Here is a 25,944-nt window from a genome sequence, read left to right as displayed (position 1 = left end):
AGCGGTGCTTTCCAGTGCCCCGTACTTGCCTTCAGCTCATATTAGTCGCCTCTACTGATTACACGCATAAATATTGAAATAAAATACTTTGACGCTTATAACTAAACTCTGCATCAAACCAGTGAGGCACGATCTCCCTCGAGATACCGAATCGCGTTCATAGCGCACTGTTCGTCTTGGTTAATGATCGCACTTCATCTTAAAGTTTGAAGGTTGACGGCTGTTTGCTGATGCGCGGTGGCAGTTCAGCTTCTGAGGGCTATCATCCAACCGTTAAAAATAATAACATGAGCTGGGCCTGAAGGAAGTGCCAGGAGTTTCACAAAAAAATTAATTAAAAAAAGAGTTATATGAATACAAGGTGGCTGGAATTGGCCTGAATAAGGGAAGAACCTGACCAGGACACCAAGGAACACATCTGTTCATTGCAAAAATAGACTTCTTTAATTACCACAATGGCCCAAGAGCACAGGTTTCACATATCACCAGAAAGACATCTCCTCCTACAGCACAGTGTCCCACTCAACGCTAAGTATCCTCTGTTGATTCAGTATGTTTACATTATTATTATAATACGGACATACATATATATATATATATATACATATAATACATTTTCAGTACCAGAGTGAAAATAATGCATATTAGAAATATTTTTATATTATTTGTGAAACTCACAGATGTTCATTTGAGGAGATGAAGGAGATGAATTCATATTTAATGGATATTGATTGATAAACAAAACGTTGGTACAGGCTGGTCTAAGCCACAAGTCACTGGAACATTGTGTTTATATTTGAAAAAACACACAAACACACCCACACGCACACAAGACACAGACACACACACACACACCTGGGTGTCAAAATCTTGAAGTAGGAAAGGTTCTTTTGATGTCTCTGCTGTCTGCTGCATATTCTATTTAATCAGTAATTTGGCTCTGACGAAAAAAAAAAAAAACAAGAAAGTCAGTTTCAAGGGTGTGTTGCCCTTGAATCTGCCATAGTGTGCGACTGCTAATCAAAGGTAACGGAATGGACGTAATCACGTCAGACCTGGGTGCGCGCGTGAAATGTGAAGACTGGCTTCACACGTTCCTGTTATTCATTACAGAAACAATTATTCCCATCGTTTCTGTAGCTTTCACACAAAGAGCAAATGCTGCAAATGAAGTTCTCCTGAATGAGAGAGTCCTCTCTACCTGCTCCCACCCAGATTTCACCACACACACACACGGTCACACACACACACACACACACACATGCACGCACACACACACACACACAGACACGCTCACACACACACACACACACACACACATGCACGCACACACACACACACACACACACGCTCACACACATCCTGGATAGCAGCAGCTAGCATCAGACTCATAAGCCGTGAGGCAGGAGGATGATGTAAATAGCACCTATGTAGCGATCAATTCAGCGCACGCGACAGGGCGGGGGGGGGGGGGGGGACATGGCAGGGGAGCCATGTCGAATGCCTGACAGGAAGCTAAAGACGTCTTGGGGGGGGGGGGGGGGGGGAAAGGGCTCCCGGGGGAGATACTGATCTTCAGACCAAATGGAGATTGAGTGAAGGAATGCCTGGAGCCGATAACCGTAAGGCACTCCAGACCGGCTGTTCCTTTACCCTCCCCCCCACACACTCCACACCGGCTGTTCCTTTACCCTCCCCCCCTACACACTCCACACCGGCTGTTCCTTTACCCCCCCCCACACACTCCACACCGGCTGTTCCTTTACCCTCCCCCCTACACACTCCACACCGGCTGTTCCTTTACCCTCCCTCCTACACACTCCACACCGGCTGTTCCTTTACCTCCCTCCCCCTACACCTCCACACCGGCTGTTCCTTTACCCTACCCCCTTCCCTAGACACACCACATCGGCTGTTCATTTACCCTTCCCCTACACACACTGCACCGGCTGTTCCTTTACCCTCCCCCTTCCCCTACACACACCACACTGGCTGTTCCTTTACACCCCCCCCCATACACACCACACCGGCTGTTCCTTTACCCTCCCCCTACACACACACTACACCGGCTGTTCTTTACCTTCTACTAAACACACCATATCACAGCTCTTCCTTTAGCTGCCCCCCCACCCACCCGCTACACAAACCACACTGCAGCTGTTGGCTGTTCCTTTACCCCCACCCCCACCCTTTCCCCGCTGTATACCACACAGGCTGGCTTGGCTGTTCCTTTAACTCCCCCCCTCCCCCCACACGAGACAGAATACCCTCTATAGGAGGCCATGAGAACAGAGGGGAGGGATGGGTGGGGCCGGGCGGAAACAAAAATATTTAATTGTCGGAAATGTCCCTTTGAGGAATCTATATGAGGCAGGAAGACCAAAAAAATAAAAATAAAATAAAAATCTGAAATGTCCGCATTTTCATTCATGCCTAACCTCTCCTTCAAACGGCCCTTGCACACAATGATGGAAGCACACTTCTGAAAGGACGATCCGCTCGTGTGACTCCATCATTGGTTGCGGTGACATTGGTACAGAATTCAATTTACATTTGTCCTTAACTTTGACTCAAAATGTACTGCGAGCGTTATTTCTCTCCCGGACACAGGTTGGCGAGTTTTGGCCATTTTGTTTTGGCAGGACTGAGGGAGGAAACAAACACTTTGAGTCCATTAAGTCCAGGTTAGGGACCTGTGATAAATGAATGTAGTCTCTAGCAGCCTGCTAGCACCAGAGCCAGAACTAGGCATGAGCAACATAGGTGGTCGCCTAGGATGGCATCCACGTGGAGGGGAGGGGGGGATTGGGGGGGGGGGGGGGGGACACTGTCTGGGGGATGGTGGCCACCGAACAAAGGGGAGGGAAAGAAGTAAAAAAAAAATTTAAATCAGTGCATTCATTATAGTCGGCAATACCCCCCACCCCACCCCCACCTCCACCTGCTCTGGTTACCCCCTACCTCGCCCCAGGTCGTGACACGCACCCCCCCCCCCCCCCATTCGCTGTCTCACCCTGGGTGAAAGAAAGGCTCGTGCCATCCCTCGTTAGTGCATAAATTACTCACCAGCGAAGAGAACAATAACACCTCAAAAAACAAAAAGAAACAGGCACTCCGCCTCGTATTCAAACTGTGGTTTGCACTCAGACCAAAACAGAACAGACATACGTGGTAAAAAAAAAAAACCCTGTGTTCAGCAGTTGTCTACGATCGTGAAAATGCACTTTTGTACGTCGCTTTGGATAAAAGCGTCTGCCAAATGAATGTAATGTAATGTAAAAAAAGTTAAAAGAACTAGCAAAAGCCAGTCTCCAGGAAGTGATCCGGAAGCGCAAATTAAATCCTTTGTGCGGAGGTCGATTCGTTCGATCGCTGGAGTCAGATACTTTATCAGCAGTAACGAGACGGATGGCTCTCTGGCTCTTCACATTGACCGCTCCGTCCGCGCGACTGTCCCCAGCCTAATTGCCGGAAAGGTGGAGGTTCATCACATTAGCACTTTTGCTAGCTGTAATAAGGCCGCTTGCTTGCTTTCGACTCGGTTCACAACGGACATGCACGGCATAATGGCACCCTATGATGCTCAAACAACACTTCTTGCCACACGTGACCATGAGAGTTCCTGCATAGGGACCAGCACCAGACGCCCTTTACCGGCACAGGAAGTCGTGCAGAAAGTGGGGATCTCACTATTGATTAAAGATCTCTGTAAGTTACTGAAGTATAACCTCATTTCACCATATAGGGCCAGGAGTTTTTCCTTCTTTTAACCTGTAGTTCTATCCACCAACACCAAATGGGTGACACAGAAGTTCATAAAGGCACTGGTTAAATTATCAACCTGCCATGTAACCTTAATTAACATCAGTTGATCAACTTTAGAAACTAGCACCCTTGCACCAACAGGCTCTTAATAAACTGGTTGAGTTTCATTGACTGAATGCCAGTGATAATTGCCGTTAAAGTGCCCACAGTGACACCTTGAGGTTATGGCCAGCATTACAGGCTAAATGTTTCCCAGGTCACATGCTCAGGAAAAGGTCGGGGCCACCTTCCCCGGGCAGCCCAAAACAGCGGCCACTAGCTATCTGCTAAAGGCTAATAACCATCAGCACAGCTGTCAGCCCGGCAGTGCTTAGCAAACCACAGCGCCCCCTAGAGGACGGCTGAGACCAGGCGGCTGAGAGGAGAGCCGGTCCTTAAAGAGCGTGAGACGGCCGGTCGGTGACCGGTCCCTGCCGGTGAGCGGGCAGCCATGCCGGGCCCTGCCGGTGAGCGGGCAGCCATGCCGGGCCCTGCCGGGGAGGCGGGCAGCCGTGCCGGTCCCTGCCGGGGATGCGGGCAGCCATGCCGGGCCCTCTACCCCGTCTGTGTGCCGGTCGAGAGTGGCACACGCAGAATTTCTGATTAAGCCAATCAGTCAGCGGCAGATTAATTAGGACAAAATGTCACTGTGTGCCAAGCCGGGTGGGGCGGAGTGGGGCGCCTGGGAGTGTGTGTGAGTGAGTGCGTGCTGGTGTGTGTGTGTGTGTACGTGAGCGTCTGGGTTTGTGTCTGTGTGCGTGAGCGTGTGTGTGTGTGTGTGTGTGTGTGTGCACTCACTTGTGCGTATGCGTGTGTGTGAGCGTGTGCGTGTGTGTGTGTGTGTGTGAGTGTGCATGCGTGTGTGTGTGTGTGTGTGTGTGTGCGTGAGCATGGGTGCGTGTGTGTGTGTGTGTGTGTGAGCGTGTGCATGTAAGTGTGTGTGTGTGTGTGTGCGCGTGCGTGCGCTCACTTGTGCGTATGCGTGTGTGTGTGTGTGTGTGTGTGTGTGAGGGGGGAGTGCTCGTATAAAAGGCGGTGTCACCCCGCTGCAGCCGCGGTGCGAGCGCGGTTTCGTTAGCGGCTCGCCGAATGGGGCCTCTCCTCCGGCGAAACGCACACGCCGCGCCGCTGCTGGCGTTGCCATTAGCGACAGCCGGGGCCCGGAGAGAGGAGGGGGCTTTCTTTTTCTTTTCTTTTTTTTTCGGAGAGGGGCGGCCGACGACGATCCCGTAAATTAGCGCAAATGAAGAAATATGCGGGACGTCTGCCCAGTGAACCGCGCGGCGGCGGCGGCGGGCGGAGTAATCTCCGAACTGTCTGAAGAAATATGCGCCGCGGCGCGGGGAGACGACGGCCGTAACAAACGAACGGCAGAACCCGGGGTGGCAATTTAATTGTCCGTTTTCCCTTTCCTGCTCCTCCATTAAAACTGAATTTGCCCTGCCCACATAGATATCAGCCTGACGTTTATTAGCAGAAAGCTATAGCCTGCACATCTCACATCTCACAAAACAAAGCAGCAGCAACAACAACAACAACAAGAACAGAAAATCTAATAGGCATAATGTCAATTGACAAACATAATATTCTCATTTGTGGCCGCGGGTCACTTTGTGTCGAGTTGGAACGTGTGGGCCAGAGTGCACACGCTACGCCTTTAGCATTTCGCGTCATTCATCCTTCAAAGACAGTGTATGTGTGACGCCCGGCAAGATGCGCAATACAAACATCATGCGCCATTACCGGATTGCACGGTGCCCCACAGCCATGAACCAGAATACACACCAAAAAAAAAAGTATATAAATATCTACGAAGACATAGAGCGCATTTCGTTTTAATCAATTCCAGGTTTTCCAGTGCATTAGCGGAAGGAGGCACTCAGCTCATATTTTAAGCGGAAGGGCCCGACGGGGAGAGGGATCTTTTTTTTTAAAAATGGAATCCGCCTCACAGCAGCCAGGCAAGAGGAAAAACAAACGGTGGAAATGCGGGCCGTATTTAACGCAGAGGGGGAGAGGGCGCGCGCCGTGTCCCACGCCACCGTTAGCGTGCTATTCGATTAGCGCCGCGACGCCAGCTCCCTTTAGAGGGGAACTCTGGAGGACCTCTGACTCACAGCTCTTAGTGTGCGGTGCTCACATTCTTCTTCTGACACATTAGCTGCTCGCTTACGTTTTAAAAAAACAACAAACGAATGAAGAGAGGGCTCGAAGATACGGGAGAGGTACGGCTTTCAGGAGAGGAGAGGAGAGGAGAGAGCAGAAAAAGTGAGGGATGAGGAGAGAGGAGAGGAAAGTGGAGGAGATGAGAGGAAAGAGAGGAGGAGTGAGGAGGAGAGGAGAAGAGGGAGGAGGAGAGAGAGAAGAGGAGATGAGATGAGAGAAGGAGAGAGAGAGGAGAGAAGAAATGAGAGGAGGAGAGAGATATGAAGAGAGAGGAAAAAGTGAGGGATAAGGAAAGAGCAGCAGAGAGGAAATAGAGGAGGGGGGAGAGCTGAGAGGAGACAGCAGAAGAAAAAGAGGGGAGGAAAGAAAGAAGAGGAGCGGGAGAAGAGAGGAGAGGAAATGAGAGCTGAATCGCGGAGCAGATCATGGTCTGTGTGACCTGGTTTTGCCTCTCCTGAATACCTGTGGTCTGAGTCACCCTGTATCTCAATGATGAAAAGGTCATAAAATATCAGAGCACGATAAGTAAAACAATCCACACAGGCCCAGCGTCCTCACAACGGCACGCTGTAGGAGCACCAAGCGTCACGGCAGGGTCCTCCGGCACGCTGGACTACCTCAAACAATTCAGTCTGGCAATGCTCATTGAGCGGACTGCTGAAGAGGGCTAAAGTCACATCTCTCCACATCTCCCCACATCCCTCCACATCTCCCAACATCCCTCCACATCTCTCCTGCAGTTCTCCTTTCTACAGGGGACCGCAGAGGACACAGCCCAGAGGCCTCTCTTCCAACCATGAACCATGATCTATACCCGCTTATCCTAGGCAGGGTCACAGGGGGTGTTGGAGCCTATCCCAGCATGCACTGGTCGAGATCTTCCAACTTCAATGTGAGGGAATTAGCATCACTGACACATTTAACAAAATTTTAAACAACGTTCAAACAGCAATTATGTGAAACCAGCACCTATTTTTTTCCAGTTAAACTTGTTGCTAGGTTTCATAATTTCAGCAAAAGCTACATTTTTACAGGAAATTAGTTCATTAAGATTTAGTTTTCAGGAATGAAAACACAAATAGCATGTGTTTGGTGAACATTAACTTGCTGTGGAGGAAATCCGTAATCACCACCGCAACAATTTCAGCACCACTGAAATTCAGGCCACTATTTAAAGTGTCCACGCTTGTTTAACTGAATCTGTGAATTACCTTGCTTCATATATTGAGAGACAATGGAAATGGGGGGGGGAGCTATTTTTATATATACCCCCCATAACTTGACTGAATGATTGATAGACTGAATTACGTTTTGATGGTTGGTAGAGTGGTATTTGTTTTTACAAGTCATGTTACTTAAATTACCCCAGCACAGTTAATTAGACATACTGAAAGTTAAACTGCTTTTTCAGCAACATTGACCCTTTAAGGTGTACAGAAAGATCACAAATACGTGATTGGAATGTTCTTAAACTGAACATTCTAATGCTGATGTAACAATCAGCGCTGGCAACTGAAAGCAACGGAGTTCTAGAACACCGACACTGAATTCTGAAAAAAAAAACATTGCAAAAAAAATAAAAAATCTGCTCTTCAAAGGGTTAACACAAGATTTCCTCCCACAGGGAGTTCAGGCATTTCTGTACCTAAAGGGGAAATGCATGTTTTACTCTACTCTGTACCCATACTGGACCCTCGAAGAACACAATACCTGCTGCCGAATTAAAGGCAATACCATCACTGCAGACCCCATTTTATTTTACTTTCGGTCACCTGTGTGTTATTTAGACCGGTGACGCTGAGAACGGCCTCTGCGCTCCCGACTCCCTGGGAAAGAGAAATGTGTGGAGCGGCACTGCCTCTCTGAGAGAGCGCCACCTGAAACGGATCAGCAGGAAACGGAGACAGAATTTCGAACGACGCCGTCAGGACACGGCTGCCCAAACGTCGGTCGCGTTCCGTAGCTGTGCTTCTAGCCCCGTCGCAGGGCGTCGCCCGAGACACAGCGCAGCAATCCGGAACCTTCCGGGACAACGGAGGAAGGCAGCATCTCTCAAAAGGCATGAAGTGGTGCCAGTAAACGGTGCAGATGCTTGTCACTGGGGCGGTACCCTATAGCTACATAAGATTTCACCCCAAGCCAGAGATACATCTGATTCATTTGTACTTCTTTTTTTTTTGCTCTTAAAGCAATATTGTACTTCCAGGGTATATTTGGGAAATTTGTTCCCTAAAGAACAGAAGTGTACCCTGTTGTATTATTTATTTCTAAGAGTGTATGCGGTACATTATTAACACGTAAGGCAACTAGTGAATAGGAAACTCAAGTCAGCTGCTGGATACAGTCGGGGAGGATGTGTGTGTGTGTGTGTGTGTGGGGGGGGTGGGGGGCTTGGGCTGGCGCTGTCGGGGAGTGTTTGTGCTTCTCAGAGGTCTTTTGGGTTTTCTCACTTAGATACCTGATAAGTGTGACCTTTCAGTTCACACTGTTAGAGGCAAGAAATGTCACTACCTGGGATAGTGCACCTGGGATTCCGTATTGTGTGGAAAGTGGCAGTGCTATGCCAATGCTAAACAGTGTGTGTGTGTGTGTGTGTGTGTGTGTGCGCATGTGTGCATAAGTGATAGGGAGCTGGGCTTGTAACTCAAAGGTTGCAGGTTCTAATCCCAGCAGGGACATCGCCTGAATTGCTTCAGTAAAAAAAAAAACAAATTCAGCTGTACTCTCTGGGTGAGAGTATCTGCTGAATGGTAAAATACAGTGTGTGTGTGTGTGTGTGTGTGTGTGTGTGTGTGTGTGTGTGTGTGCGCGTACACGGTTGCTACGTCAGGCAGCGTTAAAAAAAGAACCATCGATCTTTGTTGATATCTCTTCTTGGAAACGTACACAGCGGCCAGTTCTATCCGCTTCACATTTCTGTTTACTTCCGAGGGCCTGACCACGTAACATTTCCAAAACAGACACGTTTAATTATTAACCGTGCCTGGAAACACTAAAAAGCAAGTCCGGCCCGCGTGCTCACGTACAGCAAGCGTGGCTAAGACTCATTCTCTATTAGAAGAATAAAGGTTATCATTTGAACTATTAAAGGAGGAACAGCTACAGTGTGAGACACATGGAAAAGAAAGAGTGGCAAGGGCTGCATCTATATGATGTCAGTGGAAATTCTGCCGTTTCAATATGCTCAGAAAATGTGTTGTCACAGCAACCTCTCGCAGAGAGAGAGAAAGAGAGACAGAGTGACAGAGAGAACGATAGACAGACAGAGAAAGGGAGACAGTGACAGAGAGAGAAAGATAGAGGGAAAGAGACAGAGGAGACAGAGAGAAAGAGAGAGACAAAGACGGAGAGACAGAGAGAGATAGAGCTGGAGTGAGTAAGGGAAAGATAGGGAGAGAGAGAGAGACAGAGAGCGAGTGAGGGAAAAATAGAGTGCAAGTGAGGGAAAGATATATATGTAGATAGAGATAGAGCAAGTGAGGGAAAGAGAGAGAGAGAGACAGAGAGAGAGAGAGCGATAGAGATAGAACAAGTGGGGGAAAGAGAGACAGAGAGAGCTAGAGATAAAGCTAGAGCACGAGGGAAAGATACAGAAGAGAGAGGGAGAGGGAGAGCGAAAGCAACTGAGGGAAAGATAGAGAGAGAGAGAGCCAGGGGGGCATCACACAGGCTTCCCAGCTGCCTGAAAGAAGAGCAAACATCTGGAGACCCGGCCCGAGCCTGAGGATGTGATTTAAATATTTATTTCCCACAGCTGGAGCCCACTGCTGATGCACTTCCTGGGAAAATAAATACTTCTCAAAATGAAAATAAAAAGAGAAGGCAAGAGGTCTGCGAGCTGGGTCTGGATCATGCGTGCGACCCGCGCTAACACTAGCCCCAGCTACTAGCTGAGCGTGCGCTAGCTGTGGCTGCCGCTGTGTGTGTGCGCTAACGCTAACCCCAGCTGTAGGCTGTGCGTGCGCTAAAGCTACCCCCGGCTGGAGGCTGTATGAGCGCTAATGCTAACCCCAGCTGTAGGCTGTATGTGCGTACGCTAATGCTAACCCCAGCTATAGGCTGTATGTGCGTACGCTAATGCTAACCCCAGCTGTAGGCTGTATGTGCGCTAGCCCTAACCCTGGCTGCGAGCTGTGCGTACACTAATGCTAACCCCAGCTGTAGGCTGTACATGCGTACGCTAATGCTAACCCCAGCTGCGGGTGTGTGTGTGTGTGTGTGCCGTGCGGACCCGTTTCCGTTTTATGTCTGAATTCTGGAGGGATTGAGTCTCCTTTCAGAGAGGAGCACTTAAGGCCACCGCTCTTTAATACTGTCACTCAAGCTCAAGACACACAGAGGAGACAGGTGGGGAGGGCGTCTGTGTGCGTGTGTGTGTGTGTGTGTGTGTGCGTGTGTGTGTGTTGTGGGGCATAGTGGTTAGGGGTAAAAAAATGTTCCCTCTAAAAGTATTTTCTTACAAAGCATTTTCATCGAGACACAAAAACATGCAGACATTACCCAACCCACCGCTTCCAACAATGTGCTGTGAAAGCCCAAACAGTCCTCCTCTTCACCCACACTAAAAACACTCACAGGCATCAGAGGCCTGAAAAACAAACGGCCCCGGCAACCACAGCGCCAAACACTGCATGAAATAATCACAGTAAGGAATAAAGTTAAATAGAATTATATTTGTTACCCCTCCCCCCCCCCTCACCCACCCCACCCCCCTACGCTCAAATCCCTGAGATCTTGTCCCAGTTCTCTCCCGGCGCGTTTCCGTTTTTAATGAAGTGTGGGGTTGAGGCGGTGTGCGGCGGCGTGGCGCAGGATCGCGCTTAAGAAGCTCGTTTGTTTTACCGAGCCAATCGGCCCGCCGTTGCCGTGACGCCACGCGCCGCCGAGTCCGGGCCGGGAGAGACGTCGCGCGTCGCCGTGGTGATTTATGTACGGGAAATAATCACCGCCGCACGGCGCGGTTAAGATCCGTCTCTCACGGCTAACTGATCGGGCCGCCGCCGCCTGGGTGTCGCCCCGGTGATCTGTGTGTGTGTGTGTGTGTGTGGGGGTGAGTGTGTGTGTGTGTGTGTGTGTGTGTGTGTGTGTGTTTGAGAGAGTGTGTGTGTGTGTGGGTGTGTGCGGTGTGTGTGTGTGTGGGTGGGGGTGTGAGTGTATGTGGGTGTGGGTGGGGGGTGTGTGTGTGTGTTGGGGTTGTGTGGGTGTGTGTGTGTGTGAGTGTAGATGTAGGAGTGTGAGTGTGTGTGAGTGCATGTGTATGTGTGAGTGTCGGTGTGTGTGTGTGTGAGTGTAGATGTAGGTGTGTGAGTGTGTGTGAGTGCATGTGAATGTGTGTGAATGAGTGTGTTGTGTGGGGGGGGTGGGTGGCAGGAACCTCACTCGCATGAGAGGGCAGTTGGCCACAAGATGACCCACACCCTTCCAGAAACTTCCGGCCACACCATGGACCAAAAGGGGGGGAGCTGGTGAGCACAACCCAGGATGGGAGTTCCGCTTAAATTCATTTAAATTCAGGAAGCGAGTTAAAATTCTGTTCACGAACTGAGAAATGCCAATAACGTTGTGTGGAGATCGTCCGATTCCTTAAGGGAACCTTTAATTCATTTCCTGGACAGAAATGCACTTTGGCCCCCAACCCCGGGTCAGGGACAGTAAGGCAGGGGTGTCCCAGCTTTATTTGAGAAGCTGATGTGGGTGTGGGCCGTTATTCCTACAGGATGGTAAGATCTCCAGGGACAGGGTTGGGCAGCCCTGCTTTCTACCAAGCCCTGAAGTGCTGAACTGATTTTAGATCACTCAATTTAGGAATTTGGGATGCGTACCGGGAGCGTACTCTTCGTACCTTCAGAACGAAGCTCAATTCCGAACCACTTTTTAAAGCTCTCAGCTCCTGCGACGGCACCCACAATTTAGGCATTTAGCGGGCGCTTTAAAAGCCAAGGCCACTTTTCGGGAAGGTGCATTTGATGTTGCTACAAAAAAAAAAAAAACACAAAGAACACAAAAAGCCACGGATAAGTAAAGCTAAAATCAAAGCAATCAAAATCCATCGCACAGACGCTCAGCCACAAGCCCGCCCGAAACAAAGTTAAACTCCATCTCTTCTTCCCCCGGATACAGCCCATCCTTTTCTTTTTTTACCCAAATAAAACCTGGGAAACAGTCACTCCGTGACTCAGTCTGCGGCTTTAAATACGACCGGCGGCTAATAAAAGAAGCCAGCTCGTTAGCGGGCGCGCTTCCACGCTGTTTACCGCGGCCTGACAGCGCGGCGCTAAGGCTAGCCTGCGCGAGAAGGCGAACCCGGGGGCGGCGTTAGCATGGAGACCCGTGCCCACTTAGCGACACTCGATCCTAATTCGCAGGAAACGTACGGCGCGCGGCTCGCGGCGGGAATCACGGCGAACGGGGCGGCGTCGTGGCGACGGCGAGAGCGTGCGCGAGTGAGCGAGCTTTAACGAACATCGGTGAGCGCGTCGACACGCTTTCAGTTATGTGGTCCTGACAAATGTTAAAAGTGAGGTGCAGGGTATATACAGCAGTGCTGTATCCAAACAGAATAAGGATTAGGAATCTGGGGGGTTTTCTGTCAAGTGGGGAGGCCTGCTCTCTCTCTCTCCTGCTCTCTGTTTCTCTTTTTCCCTCTCTCTGCCTCTGCTCACCCCCCTCCCTCTCTCCTGCTTCTGCATCTCTCTCTTCTCTCCTCTGACTCTCCTGCTTTCTGCTCTCCTCTCCTCTCCTCTCTCTGCTCTGTATCTCTCCTGCTCTCTCTGTCTCGCTGGGTCTCTCTCCCCCTCTCTGGGTGAACTTTCCCCAAGGCCTGACATTCAACTCACACCTGCTCTGGAAAAAAAAGAAGAGAAAAAAAAAAGAAATCAACGTGCCCTGAAAGGCGAGGCACAAAGGGCCCGTGTTCCCCATGTCAGGCTCCTCTTTTCCTCCCTTTCTCTCTCCCTTTCTCTCTCTCTCTCTCTCTCTCTCTTTCACAAACCGTTTCTCCCTCCCCGCTGACCCAGAAGCCCAGGGCTGGTTCTGCGTGTGTGGCCTGTCCAGACCGAGCGGCAGGAGGGGGTGGGGGTGTGGGCTGGGGGGGGCGGGGGGCCAGAGAGGAACGGTGTTATTCACGCGGCCACGCAGATCATTCGGACCTGGAGCACATTCAGCGCGTCATAGAGACCAGATCTCAGTCATAATATACAGCCGTGTGTCAGATCCGATTCTACGTCCCGCTCTCCTCCTCCACCTTCCGCATCCCCCTGCCTCGCCCCCGGCAGCCCCCGGCAGCCCCTCCACCTTGATCCCCTGCCTCGCCCCCGGCAGCCCCCTCCCCCCGGACGTTTGAGCCAATGAGAACGTTCAGACCTGGAGCACATTCAGTGTGTCGTAAGGACCAGATCGCAGTTATAATATATGGCCGTGTGTCAGATCCGATTGTACCCCCGCTCTCCCCCCCCCTTACCCATCCACCCCCCCCCCCGTGGCCCCCCTCCCCCGGACGTTGGAGCCATTACTCAGATGCATGATGGGGGACGTGTCGGCGGGGCGAGGAGAGTGACACTCTAATCTTCCACGTCCTGGGCTGACTGATGAGCTGGGGGCGGTGGGGACCGGAGCAGCCATCTCGAGGGGGGGGGGACGGTGCGGGACGCGCTCTGACAGGCCCACAGCGGCCCCGCCGTCCCATCTTCCGGCCCCCGCCTCGCCCCAAAAAACAAGAAAAAAAAAAAAACCTCTCAATTCCACGGTCCCGCACCTGCCTGCCGTCCCACCGGGGGAACCGCAGAGGACACCGCCACGCGCCCCTTCTCTTTACGGGACGGTCCCAGGAACGCTGCGGTGCCCTCGGAACGCCCTGCCGCTAAAACTGGGGGGGGGGGGGGGGGGGCAGCTCAGCAGTCTCGTAAACATGCTGCACATATATGTATATAACTGAACAACAGTAATAACGGTTATGTGCAAGTAGAGCAGGCCTAACTGATTATGGTGAGACACAGACCTGAACTGCGGATAGCTGCATGCCTTGTTTTCCAATACGTTCACCCTACAGGTAACATGTCACCCGCAGAGATGGCACAGCATGCTAGCACATGTGGCTAATCTGCGCCATTCGCTTCCAGCATTCGCTTCCGAGACACCCTGGCTGCTTCTAATGGATGCAATTTCGGTCTCGACGGCAGTTTTATGAACGTGTACCGTCAACAATTACACACGCCGAGCAGATTTTCTTCGGCCGCTCTCTAAGCACGCGTGGTGAAAGCTTAGCGCTCAGCAAAAGCAGAGAGCGGAGGAAGGAGGAGGCCTCCATGCTGAAAGCCTGAATTGACTGTGCTAATATCTGCCTGAAAGGGACACACAGTGCATCCTTTACCAATGGAGGAACGTTTTATTTTTATGGGGGATTAAACAGACCCTGACTTCAGTAAACTTCTTTCCCCTGCTCACAACCCACCCAGGCACCTTGTGTCAGGACCAAATCACCTCCTACGGCTGTTCGATGGAAGCGATTTCACATTTACGTTTTACAGTTTTATTGCCAATTGCTAAATTTCCTTACAGAAAAAAACTATATTCTTCTATATATGGAGAAGAAACTGGAGCAAGACAGCCTTCTCTCGCTCTCTGTAAAATTTGTTTTTTTTCTGGAAATGCTTTCAGTCTTATGCCTTTGAATGAAACTTCACTTTTGTATTGATTAGCAATTTTCCTTCATCCAGTTCCAGCAGCAGGACTACAGGCAAACACACAAAAAACAGCACTGTGACTCTCTTAAAAACAGCCAAGCATTCTTCATGGAAGAGACTGTAGTGAGCAGCAGCAGAACTGAGGTGGGGATAACTGGCGCATAGCATGTCTGTGGTGAGTGAGCATGTAACTGAAGTGAGTGAGTGAGCGTGAGAGTGGAGGGCATGTAACTGAGTGAGTGAGTGAGCGAGTGAGCATGTAACTGAGTGAGTGAGTGAGTGAGTGAGCATGTAACTGAGTGAGTGAGTGAGTGAGTGAGCATGTAACTGAGTGAGTGAGTGAGCATGTAACTGAGTGAGTGAGTGAGTGGTGAGATGTAACTGAGTGAGTGAGGAGTGAGTGAGCATGTAACTGAGTGTAGTGAGTGAGCATGTAACTGAGTGAGTGAGTGAGTGAGTGAGTGAGCATGTAACTGAGTGAGTGAGTGAGTGAGTGAGTGAGCATGTAACTGAGTGAGTGAGTGAGTGAGTGAGTGAGCATGTAACTGAGTGAGTGAGTGAGTGAGTGAGCATGTAACTGAGTGAGTGAGTGAGTGAGCATGTAACTGAGTGAGTGAGTGAGTGAGTGAGTGAGCATGTAACTGAGTGAGTGAGTGAGTGAGTGAGTGAGTGAGTGAGTGAGTGAGTGAGCGAGCATGTAACTGAGTGAGTGTGTGAGTGAGTGAGTGAGTGAATGAGTGAGTGAGTGAGTGAGTCAGCGAGCGAGCGAGCAGGTGGACAGCAGATTCAAAAACAAATGGTGCTCCTTTGAAGCTATGGAGACAGGATATGCAACTACAGCAATGAACAAGAGGATGAAAAGACTGCCTGCATCACATTTTTTTCTTGGGCCTAATTTGATTTATTTGCTCAATCCCTGCTGGAATTTGGCGGCTGCCATTGCCTGCCTGCCTGCCTGCCTGCCTGCCCCCCCCCCCCCATCCCCCCACCCCCCACCCCCTCATGCCACAGCAGTACTGGCTGAATTCCAGAACGTTCTACCAGCTTTGCATACAACTGACCCTAAGCTCCCTGGGGTAGATTAGACCCACAAACAAGTTTAATAGGGTGTGACTTCAATAAGGCACAAATTATTTCTGTTTGTGTGTCTGTTTTTTCCTCCCCATTGAGGCCATCTTTAAAAGAAAACGCCATATTGTGTGCATAGATAACCTTTTCAAGCTCAACAAATAAAACAAACGTTCACCAGCTGCAGCAGATGTAAACCATAAGACACGTTATGTGTGCGCAGACGATTTTAACCAGTGAAAATTAAACCACGTTTTGGATCAAAATTGCAGCACGGTTCCTCTCCTTTACCGCTCTGCTTCTTAAGAGTCCCACTCCAACTCCGCAGCAGCAGTGGGTGACCTCAGGTCAGGAGTGGGTGGATGCCCTACCGCCATGCCTGAGGGAATAAAGCCCTCTATTTAAGAGTCTGATACCCCCTCTGGCTACAGAAGAGTCCGCGGGACAGGTTTACTGAACACAGGGCACCTGCAATAAGGAAATATTTACATACAGCGCCAATTAGCGAAAGGAACGAAAAAAAAGCCGTATCGCCAAATCCGTGTCAGTGCGCGCTGAGTGCGGTTTACATCTGCTTTCCCCGAGGCGTCACATAAAGGGAGCTGTGAGTTAAGACGCACTCACCGATGAATAACATCCAACGGCTCGTAGCCATACTCCGCATTGTTCTCCCCTGCCATGCTTCTGTGGTTCTCCTCAAATTATATTACACATCCAGAAGAAAGTACCGACTGCAAAAGGCACTCACAGCCACCTCATCCAATGCCACAATTTGGGCAGCAAATGCACTGCTCACACATCTTCATTATTATTAGTAGTAGTAGTAGCAGCAGCAGCAGCAGTAGTAGTAGCAGCAGTAGTAGTAGTAGTGGTAGTGGTGGTAGTAGTAGTAGTAGTTGTTGTTGTCGTTGTTGTAGTAGTAGTAGTAGTATTAGTAGTAGAAGTAAAAAGGGTTGCAGTGTAGTGTAATTGCTAGGGAACAGGGTATGATTCCCAGGTGGGGGTAATGTTGTTGTACCCTTGAGCAAGGTGCTTAACCTGAATTGCTTCAGTAAATATCAAATATCCAGCTGTACAAATGGATAATTCATGAAATACAAAAAGATATGTAAGCATCTGCTAAATGCCTGTAATGTAATGTAATTTAAATGGAATAGAATGTAGTAGTATAGCTTATTCAAATGTTCACCACAATTTTCAGATAAAGTCTTTACTTACTGTGTGGAAATGTATGTGTCAAGCAGGAAATACAAAACAGCAAAACCCATTAAAATGTGCTAGCAAGCTACTTGTCTCAATCTAAATTTCAGCCAATATGACATCATTATCATCACCGTCCAGGGAAACCTTCGTAGATTAAATTTTATGTACAGTACATTCATACAGCAGGATATTTTCCTGAAGCATGTCTGAAGCAAGTACCTAATTAAACCTGCGACTATTTGTTTACAAGGCCCTGCTCTTCAAAGACTACAAAAACACAGCCAAGACCGCGTAAGTGGTGTTTGCATATTCCAGTTCCCTAAGAGCTTATGTTGACAAAGCAGGCCAAGAGGAAGAAAAGGGCTCTTGACAAATAGGGACCCGGTCCCCATTAGCCTCTTAGCCCGGTGAAAGAATGAGACTGCTTTCAAGTGGGATGGGGTGGGGGGGTGGGGGTGTGAAAAAAATCACTCCCACAGGTCAACAAGGCAAGATGAACCGATCGATAAATAAATAAAGTTACAGGTCCGCGCCGTAAAGCACTGCATCGTGGGATTGATGACCACAGGTAGCAAGGTCAGCGCCATTTGTATTTGCGGGAAAAACAACATTGTGCGGGAGCCAGCGTACCGTGGAAGCGCGCCCGCCATAAATTCCCCGCGCGGAGCGGACCCACGAGCCGTGCGGTCTGTCTGCCCAACAGCTGCTCCTCACTGCGGCCGGAGAGGCCTTTAATATTCACACGGTACGAGAAAGATATTTCATCTGGCTGTTATGTTAAAAAAAAAAAAAAAACAACGAAAAAAAAACTATCAATTTGAGAAAACAGGCATGTCGTCAATGTTTAACAAGACATCTGGAACATCAATTCACTGCCCGGGTAGGTGTGTGATGAGCGTCTTGGTTACAGCGAACTGAAGCAACACCGAACAACAATATTATCCTACAGTTCGGGACGCTGCGATGTGCTCGAAGTGGACTTCACAAGGGGCGCCAAAGACGGGCACAAAACGTCAAACCTAAACGGTGGCAGTGAAGTATAACCAAAAGAGCGCTATTCCAAAACGAATTCACCCAATCAGCAGCACCTGTGCCCTCTCGACTGCACATAAAAGGCTACCTGTAAGAAGCGTTTCAGATCAAAACCGCACAAGCGCTGCTTTTGACGTAGTCTGCCTGCAAGGATCAGACGCCAGGCTGGAGGTGCCGTCTGAGCAGAGACCGAAATCACACACGACGATGATGATGATGAAGATGCTGACTTACACAAGCATTATTACTGATAACTTTTTTAAATTATAGTCCCAGTTTTAAAAATGTTGGAAATGCTTCCTTACAACAAAGTCATAAATAGAATCCAACAACCTACATGTTTGCGTTATATTAGGTTATTAATTTGGAAACTAAAGTGTGTAATATTAGTGTAGGATTTTTTAAAAATATGTTTTGACTCATTAGTTGAACGCAGTTTAAACAATTACATTTAAGAATTATCATTTCATCCAGGCTTTCATTTCAAGTACATATAAACTGCCGTTACTCAATTAACCTTCTCAGTCTAAAAGTGTCAAATAAATTACTTCTTTTTCGTAAATTCATATTATGTGAATATAATTATAATGCCTAAAGATTCTTTTTTTTTTTAGAATAAATTCCTTTAAAGGGTGTTTACTTCATACTCTGCTTTGGTTAAGCGGGACAATGTCTTGACAGATGTCCCCACGGCACACAACAATGAGAGAAAAGGCGGCTCATTCCAGGACTAATGGCGGCGGCGACGGCGCTGGGGCATCTCGGCCATGACAAAACGAGCCAGCGTGGTGCGGAGCAGCAGCGACAGCCGCCTTTCATCAACAGCGGCTCTTAAGATAGCCGCCCGCCAAAAGCGCCAGCATAATGCCGCCGCTTCAATGGCGGGCCCAGGCGCAGTTCGCATTGAAATGTTGAATTGACCCCCCCCCCCATTCTCGCCCCTCCCCCGCCCCCCTTTTTTTTTTAAAAGCCACCCGAGAGAGAGGAGGCCTCTGCGGCGGGACGGCCTGGGTTCCTTCCCAAACGAGCGGGCGGCGAGGCGCTCTGGGTCCCTTCCCAAACGAGCGGGCGGGCGGGCGAGGCGCTCCGGGTACCGCGGCGGCTTTGCGGCGCTGTCCCGCGTGAGGCCGCTGAGCGGAGAGGCCGTCGGCGAGTCATGAAGTCAGCGGACAAAGAGGAGCCCGGGAGCAGCCCTCGGGGGAGGGGGAGGGGGTGGGGCTCCCCGAAAAACACGGGGGGGCTGAACGTGGGAGCGGGCGTGTGAGGGCCATTCAGGCTTTTATCCCCCTTTAATGGGCCCCTCTGGCCCGTTTGGGAACAATGAGCCCTCAAGAACTCAACAGGACCCCCCCCTCCACACCCCCCCAAACCCAGCACACCACTCCCCCCTTCACACCCCCCCAAACCCAGCACACCACTCCCCCCACCTCATACCCCAAACCCAGCACCACAACCCCCCACCACCACACGCCCCAAACCCAGCACACCACTACCCCCACCTCATACCCCAAACCAACAGACCCCCCCCACCCCAACCAACCCCTACCCCACCCCCCAAACCCAGCACCCACTCACCCCCACCACACCCCCACCCAGCACCCCCCCCCACCTCCACACGCCCCAAACCCAGCATCCCCCACCCCTCCACCACCACCTAACACCCCAAACCGCACCCCCCCCAACCCAGCACAACCCCACCGCCTCACCCAAAAACCCAGCACCCCACCCCCCCCAAACCCCACCACCGCCTCACACCCCAAACCCAGCATCCCCACACCCCCCCCCTTACCTTGACGTCGTTCACGTTCATCCTGGTGCCCTCCTTCCCCACGAAGATGTCGTCGATGTCCACCAGGACGTAGCGCTCCAGGGAGAGCGACAGCCGCTTGCCCGTCAGGTAGGACATGGCGTCCACCAGGATCAGCCGGTGCAGCCAGTAGTTGAGGTTGTTGCCGAACAGGACGCGCTGGATGCCGTCGTGGAGGCCCAGGTCCTGCACCACGGTCACGTACAGCGGCGGGCCGCCGAAGGCCGCTGGCGGGGGCAGCGCGTTGTTCCCGCCGCCGCCGCCGCCGGGCTCGCCCGTCTGCCGCGGCTTGGCCATCAGCACCGGCTCGTAGGTGGAGTGGTTGGAGTGGAACGCGGTCCAGTCGTCGCCGGGCAGCGGGCCGCGGTCGGCCTCGGGCCGGGTGACGTGCAGCAGCGGCGAGCGCGGGTTCACGCAGCAGTCGCGCAGCGCCAGGTTGCTGCGCAGGTAGAGCGGGAAGCCCCGCAGCTTGGCCAGCGGCGGCGCGCTCTCCGTGGCCCGGTGGAAGCCCACGACGCCCACGCTGTACTCCGTGCAGTACTTGTCCAGCAGGTCGCGGTTCCACGAGTCCATGTTGACGTACTTCATCATGTTCTCGTAGATGACCAGGGCGTAGCGGCCCCGGCCCTTGTGCGTCAGCGGCGGGATGTCCCCTTTACCCGGCGCGATCTCCGCGCGGTACTGGAACCGGTTGGACTCCAGGACGGCGATGATGTCCTGGCCCAGCTGCGAGTACTGGCTCTCCACGAACACCAGCACCACGGGCTCCTTGCGCGACGGGTCCATGGGCTTGGCGGTCTTGGCCTCCGCCAGGCGGTAGGGGAGCAGCTTGAGGTCGGCGCAGTCCAGCTCGGCGGCGCGGTCCGACAGCTCCAGCTCCTGCGCCGGGGAGCCCGAGTACAGGTAGTAGGCCGAGACCAGGACGCTCACCATGCAGAAGGTGGCCAGCAGGATCACCAGCCGCCGCAGGTTCCTGCGCAGCTTGATCGCGAGATTCATGGCTGATCGCCACCACCACCCCCCCCCTGCCCCTGCCCCCACCCCCTCCCCCCTTTACACTTTCCTCGCCGGATTAACCAAGCTCCTCGTCGTTCTCGCGCTCGCTCTCTCTCTCCCTCTCTCTCTCTCTCTCTGCAGTTTTCGGACAAGTTCACTGTCCCAAAGCAGGGGAGCGGTGAGGTGCTGTGGGCTTCATGGCGTCTTCATGTAACCATCGCAGGACATTGGGGAGGATGCTTTCCGGGTCTTCGGGGGGACAGGGGTCCGCTCCCGGCAGAAGGCGGAGAGAGCGAGAGAGATCGCGCAACGATCCGGGTTCTTCCGCAGACAGGGAGAGGCGACCTCAGTGGCTAATTCCCCACGCAGTCCTTCCGCTGTTACCTGCACAGAAAGAAGTTTAAAAAAAAAAAAAAAAAAAGTCAGCGCAAGACTTGCAGGTTCTGTTATTTAAGAGCACGTAGAATTATGTGTAGCTGGAAAAAACGATGAAAGTTTCTTCATCGAAAGACACTTTCATAAATCAGCATGTTTATAAAAAACATTCAATAAATCTGTTCTTTGGCATGCTCAGACCAACACTTTCATCTTGCTTTACCTTTTGGATTACCTGTTAAATTATTAAAGGGGACAATATTTCATTGTTTTAACCTCCTACACATATATTCATTTTATAATAATCCTGACCATATGGCAAACTGGTGACCGGTCTTTTTTTTTCTTTCTTTGCAGTCTAAGATGCACTTCAGTGCCGGAGAGTACTCCTGGAGAGTACGCTTCTGGGCCTCCAAGCCCCGACCGAAACGCAGCGTGTGTTCGGACTGCGCCCCGATCCCCCCTGGGGGGGGGGGGTGCCGATCTGTAAGAAAGTTACTCCTGGGGGGGGGGGCCAAGAAGAGCACTTGAAGCCTCCAGGTTGTTTTCAATCAGCACACTGTCACTTTGCCAGCTGTGGCCGCGGGTTCCCCAGGGTGGCTGAGGATTCGGCAAACAGGGGCCGCGATTGGCTGCCGCTGACTTCACACGGGGATTGTGGGAGAACAAAAAAAAAAAAAAAAAAAAAAAAAAACTGTAACCAGAGGTTCTATTTGCTCATCTTCTATAATAAGCCGGCTGAATTGGCAGCGATAACAAGCGGCGTGTTTATTTGGTGAGTATATGTCTACAGGAAAAAATGCATTCATTGAAATGCCGCCACAAACCCTTTTAACAAAGGGGGCTTAATTCAGAATCAGTCTTAAGAAGATATTATTGCTGTACCACCGCCAGCTCACTTCAGTATGCAGCAAGTAATTATCCCGATAAAAGAAAATAACAAAGACGGACAAATGCGACTTCATTCCAAACTATAATTTCGGTTAAGCAGTGGCAAAAACTAACCAATCCAACATCAACTTTAAATGACTATTTCAATTCCCTGCTTTTCATACAGCCGCACTAAGACAATTGAGGCAATTAATTCAATAAAATTTTCATGAGATTCCGGCTCAAGATAATCCCATTCTCTGATTGAATCCCGAGGAAAAGAGGCAAGAAGGCTCAGAAACCGCGAGGATCAAAATGAATTATGTAATACAGCGAGGAAAAAAGGGAAGGGGGATTAGCGTCTGAATGTATGCATGCTAGAAGAAAGACGGCCCTCTCACCCACAGCAAGGTCTCAGAGCAATTTAGTGCAGCAGAAAAGAGAGTCCGTGTTTTGTTTTCCTGTCGAACACCTGTGCCTCCTTCACCGGCGCAGACAAATCAAGCCCAATAGCTGTTTTACGCCCACGGGAAACAAGATATATATAGGCCCACAAAAAGTACCCCATTTCTGTTCTTTTTTTTTAATCATCCCCCCCTTCCAGCAAAGAAGGAGATCTGGGGCCGAATGTCAACGGTTTCGCACACCGTGGTCGCATCTGATTTATGGAATAAAGTCTCAGGACTGTGCCAGATGGTTTTTTTTATGCGGCTCTACATTTCCGCACTGTCATGTTAACTTGGAAACACGCGCTACTACTTATCTCCGCGGATGAGTGATGCCTTCGGGCACGGGAGCCTCTACGGCGCGTGCGTCGAGCGCGCATCGGCCAGAAAAGCTTCTATTTTCCATGAAGTGAACTTCCACCGCTAGGGGGCAGCTATTGCCAACATGTCAATAGGAAACAACTTCAACGTAACTTGATGCAAGTGTCCAAATGTAGCCTGTTTCATCGTGTAGGTAAAAAATTATATGTTTAAAAAGTTCGTACTGATAAATATAATGAAAAAAACAATGCATGCGTTTAGAAACCTTTGCACAAAAATGTTTCAAAACGGCACGCAGTTATCTGAAGGCTATTCATTTACATTTCTCGCTCAAATGCACGTTGTATAAACCGTGTGTTTTTGTGTTTTAACGAAGAGCGTACGTGCGCCGTAAGTGAGAATTTAAAGTTTTCCCATAAGAGACGACGACCTGTGTGGTTTACTAATGTTCCTCAGGCAGTTCTGCAACATAGCCTTTGATGTAGTTAACCCCCGTTACCCTTTCACGTGCTCTATGCCATAATAAATCAGAACTGAAACGCATGCCCGCGTATTTCCATCTCAGAATCACTTTCCTAATTGCATCCTTTGTATTCTGTCCCTATTGTGTATTTATGCACATATTATTACTGTAATTGTACGTAGTTAATTTGCCTTTAAAAAAATATTGTTTTAAAAGGCTATCGGGTTGGACCCGCGCATGTAGGCTACACGCTGCGAATATCTATTGTCTCTCTGTCGTAAAAAACACATGATAGGATGCGATTACGATCAAAATAAAACTAATTCCCAATCTATCTGGCGGTGAACATTGCCCCCGAAATAACCATCGCATGCGCAGGACCTAAGGAGGACCCTGTCCGTTTTCAGAGTCGTACAATAACAAAAGCCAAGGATGGATGTTCGGAGATGCACCTAAGAAGCAAGTGAAAACTACACGCGCATTAGACGGATGCTCGCAAACTTATAATCAGTATAGCCTACGCTACCGGTATTTCGTTCGCTCAGCTCCCACCCCAAACATGGGCTGGGGGAGTCGGCGCGTTCACTTACCTTCTCCAGCCGAAATGTGCCCGTCGTCGGGGCGAAGAGAAAGGGAGACGCCGCGCGTTCCGGAACGATTTCTGGGAGAAACTCCTTAAAATGCTGCCGCTCTTGTGACAGAACAAGGGAGCCCAATCCCATTCTCTCCACGGCGCTGTTTGAGATGCAGCCAGCTGGAATGATTCAGGGGTCCATTCACGATTATCCTCCCGCAGCCCCCCTTTTCTGTGCTACACGGATTATAGCGGCGGAGAAGACACAAGAAGTATTTAATCACGGCGCGAGAAAATCGCGGCAGCTGCTGCTGCTGCCGCTGTCCCCGTCCCCGTCGTCTCCGTCGCCCGAATGCCGCCCGTCTCCCTCGCTCACCTACGGGAGTAAAAGAAAGAGGAGACGCATACGGGAGGAGGAGGAGGAGGAGGGGGGGTGATTGACACAAACAGCCAATTCCTCCAGATAATCACGGTAGTCGTTCAAAGGCTAGGAGCCATTTTGGTCGTTTGGACGTTGCACATGAATCCCTACATTCCCCGGGAAGCTAATTCAGCGCTCAGCTGAATTCCTCCCTCCCGTCTCGTGATTGATTGGGCATTCCCGAAGGATGCCCCGAACCTGTCACTGTGTTGGTCGTGCCATTTCTCTTTTTTTAAAAAAAAAAGAGAGAGAGAACCATGCCTCTGACAGTGCAGGTGCAAAATATCAACCCGGCTCCACCTATAGTTAATGGCCTGAAATGAAACCTCGCGCGGAATAATTTATTATTTCTCCGTCTTTTTTTTTTTTTCATCTTCATTCATTTCCTCAGTCAGCGGAGCTAAGGCACAGGTTAGGGGGGCTTATGCTCCCGAGCAGCAGAGATCATTAATTAACAGAACCGATAGCGGATACAATTCTGCTTTTCTTTTAATGCTTTGCCGCACCGGTTCATTCCAACAAAAAAGCAACATGCTCATGTATCTTGTTAAAGAACATTTTTTCCCAGTGTATTATTTTTTGCACGCGTTTCTTTAGTAGCATACGACATAGACAACCAGAAGCAAGCTAACAAGAGTCTAGAAACTTGGAATCACAGAACAGATCTGATGTGCGAAGGAATACCACAGAATAGATCTTACTTGTATTTTTAAAATACATATATTTTATTTATTTATTATTTTGAAACACGGGTCAATTTCTAATGCCATGAATGTCAAGGGAATAAATGCAAAAGAAAACAATCACTGAAATAAAATTTTAAAATCATGTGAAAAATGAAATCTGACTGGATATAGACTATGCACAGCGCGCGGGAATCACTCATAAAGTATTTAATGTACCGTCATACATATGTTCCAACCAGTGAGCTGCCGCATTACTGGGAGTTCGCGAGCCCTGACGTGAAAGAAGCCGGTGACAGGTGACCGTGGTCACAGCGCCCGATGTAGCAGCGCGCTATATTGGAAGGCGCGAGGAGACCGTGTGGCTTCCTGAAGAGTCGGCTATAAACAGTGGGATTATATACAGGCCTTGTTAGTGGAAACCGCCGAGTGAACACACGCGGCGGCGTTCTTCCCTTTAGTGGGCTCGAGGCTCAGCATTCGCCGCGACTGTCTGTCAAGAGGCTCCGGTGCCTCTCTGAAGTACCCGCTGATTTATGGTTTAAAGTGCCACTGAATTCAAACATAATGCAACGGGAATATGCCGCCTCTCCGTGCTCGCCCGCCCCCTTATTGCGCGAGACGGAGCCTTGGGAGCGCGACGAATGTCTCCGGTTAAAAGCAGTTCTTCGATATTTCGCACAGTTTCCATTAGTGTCGCCTCATTTGTACCGAATGTGAAGAGCTGGCAACGTTTCAGATCTCCTCCTCCGACCTTTCAAACGCTTTACGGGCATTGGACGTTTCCGATATCTAATGCATTATCGAAAGTTTAATGTGCACTGTAAATAAATAAATAAATAAATAAATAAATAAATACCACCGTTTGTTTGCTTCGTGCCTCTGTTGTTTACGGGGTCGTGGGCTCAATGGTCCATTTGCCCTAAGAGAGATGAAGGCGGAGGAAGTTCACGTCGTGAAGATGGCTGACGGTGGGGGGGAAAGGGGTTGTCTTCCATTCAAATTCAAATCGACGCACAAAGACAGCCCGCCGG

General features: G+C 50.1%; 1 protein-coding gene across 1 annotated transcript in view; it reads right to left on the bottom strand.

Moving 5' to 3' along the window:
* The window catches only part of ndst3 (N-deacetylase/N-sulfotransferase (heparan glucosaminyl) 3), a 98,651-nt gene extending 72,913 nt beyond the window's left edge, over positions 1–25,738 (bottom strand). Inside the window, exons 1-2 of the mRNA XM_064337511.1 lie at positions 23,823–25,738; positions 19,744–21,141 (exon numbers count right to left, since the gene is read on the bottom strand). Coding sequence (XP_064193581.1) covers positions 19,744–20,760 — 1,017 coding nt within the window. The 5' untranslated portion in view covers positions 20,761–21,141; positions 23,823–25,738. The remainder of the gene's footprint in view (positions 1–19,743; positions 21,142–23,822) is intronic.
* Positions 25,739–25,944: the final 206 nt, after the last annotated feature.

Source organism: Anguilla rostrata, chromosome 5, assembly GCF_018555375.3.
Source record: "Anguilla rostrata isolate EN2019 chromosome 5, ASM1855537v3, whole genome shotgun sequence".
In the NCBI taxonomy this organism is placed as follows: Eukaryota; Metazoa; Chordata; class Actinopteri; order Anguilliformes; family Anguillidae; genus Anguilla; species Anguilla rostrata.
This window is presented reverse-complemented; position numbering and strand designations above follow the sequence as displayed.